Consider the following 1,280-nt stretch of genomic DNA (forward strand, 5'->3'; position numbering starts at 1 on the left):
CGGGCTTCCCTGGCCACACCAGCCAGCAACTCGCCACTGCAGAAGAGGTAGAGGAGGCAGTGCCGGGGAGGGGAGGAGGCAGTGCCGAGCGCGGGCACGGGGCGACTCTCGGCGACTCTCGGCGACTCTCGGCGACTCTCGGCGACTCTCGGCGACTCTCGGCGACTCTCGGCGCGCCGAGCGCGAGCACGAGCGCGACGCGCTGCAGCTCCCCGCCCGAGAGGTACTTGACCTGTCCGTGACGCGCCACTCGGTGTGAGGAGGGGACTCAGAAGGGGCCGACCTTCACAGCTCTCCCCCCGCGCCGGGGGTGGGGGGGGGGGGGGGGGGTTCCGCCTGGGCAGAGCAAGCGTTCGGCCCACTGCCGGTCCCGAGGACGAAGAAATCGTTAATGGGCTTGAAGAGGGAAGAGGACCCGCGGTCGCCCAAGGCAAGGCAAGCCCGTCGGCACCTGCCCGACGAAAAATTTGGGGAAGTTTTGGGGAGGTGTGGGAAAATGTGGGGAGATATGGGGAGGTGTGGGGAGATTTGAGGAGATGTGGGGAGATGTGAGAGAATATGATGCAGGCCGTCGGCACCTCCTCGAGTGGGTACGGGTGCGCCTCGATGAACTCCTGCCTCGCCGTGAAGGACAGGTCGAGCACCGCGTGCCTGGGGCGGAGGAGATGGGGAGATATGGGGAGATATGGGTTTAGATATGGGGAGATATGGGGAGATGTGGGGTCGAGCACCGCGTGCCTGGGGCGGAGGAGATGGGGTCAATCTCGGCTGAACCTCGGCTGCCTCTCGGCTGCCTCTCGGCTGCCTCTCGGCTGCCTCTCGGCTGCCTCTCGGCTGTCTCTCGGCTGCCTCTCGGCTGCCTCTCGGCTGTCTCTCGGCTGCCTCTCGGCTGCCTCTCGGCCGTATCTCGGGCCGCCTCTCGGCCGTATCTCGGGCTGCCTCTCGGGCTCGGCTCGGCCCGTCTCGCCTGCAGCCGCTCGAGATATGGGGAGATATGGGGAGATATGGGGAGATATGGGGAGATATGGCCTGCAGCCGCGCAGCAGCCGCTCGAGCAGCACGTTGAGCGCGACAGAGCGCTGGACCTGCGTGTGTTGCGAGGGTCGTGCGCAAGCCGTGAGCCGGTCCACACGCAGCCATGGGGGAGGGGGGATGGGGGAGGGGAGACGTTGCTGCACTTGCGTGTTTGCGAGGTCGTGCGCGATCGCGGAGCCGCCGTGCGGGCCCTGCACCTGCACATTGGAGGTGTGGGGAGGTGTGGGGAGGTGTGGGGAGGTGTG

The 1,280-nt window shown here is 67.2% G+C and overlaps 1 protein-coding gene across 1 annotated transcript in view; it reads right to left on the minus strand.

Annotated features, from left to right (window-relative positions):
• Positions 1-1,280, minus strand: part of EMIHUDRAFT_116661 (hypothetical protein) — a gene marked incomplete at both ends in the record, with an annotated part of 5,562 nt that overhangs the window by 424 nt on the left and 3,858 nt on the right. Inside the window, 2 exons of the mRNA XM_005774938.1 lie at positions 167-232; positions 1,179-1,232. Coding sequence (XP_005774995.1) covers positions 167-232; positions 1,179-1,232 — 120 coding nt within the window. The remainder of the gene's footprint in view (positions 1-166; positions 233-1,178; positions 1,233-1,280) is intronic.

The sequence above is a fragment of the Emiliania huxleyi genome, assembly GCF_000372725.1.
Source record: "Emiliania huxleyi CCMP1516 unplaced genomic scaffold EMIHUscaffold_303, whole genome shotgun sequence".
Classification (NCBI taxonomy): domain Eukaryota; phylum Haptophyta; order Isochrysidales; family Noelaerhabdaceae; genus Emiliania; species Emiliania huxleyi.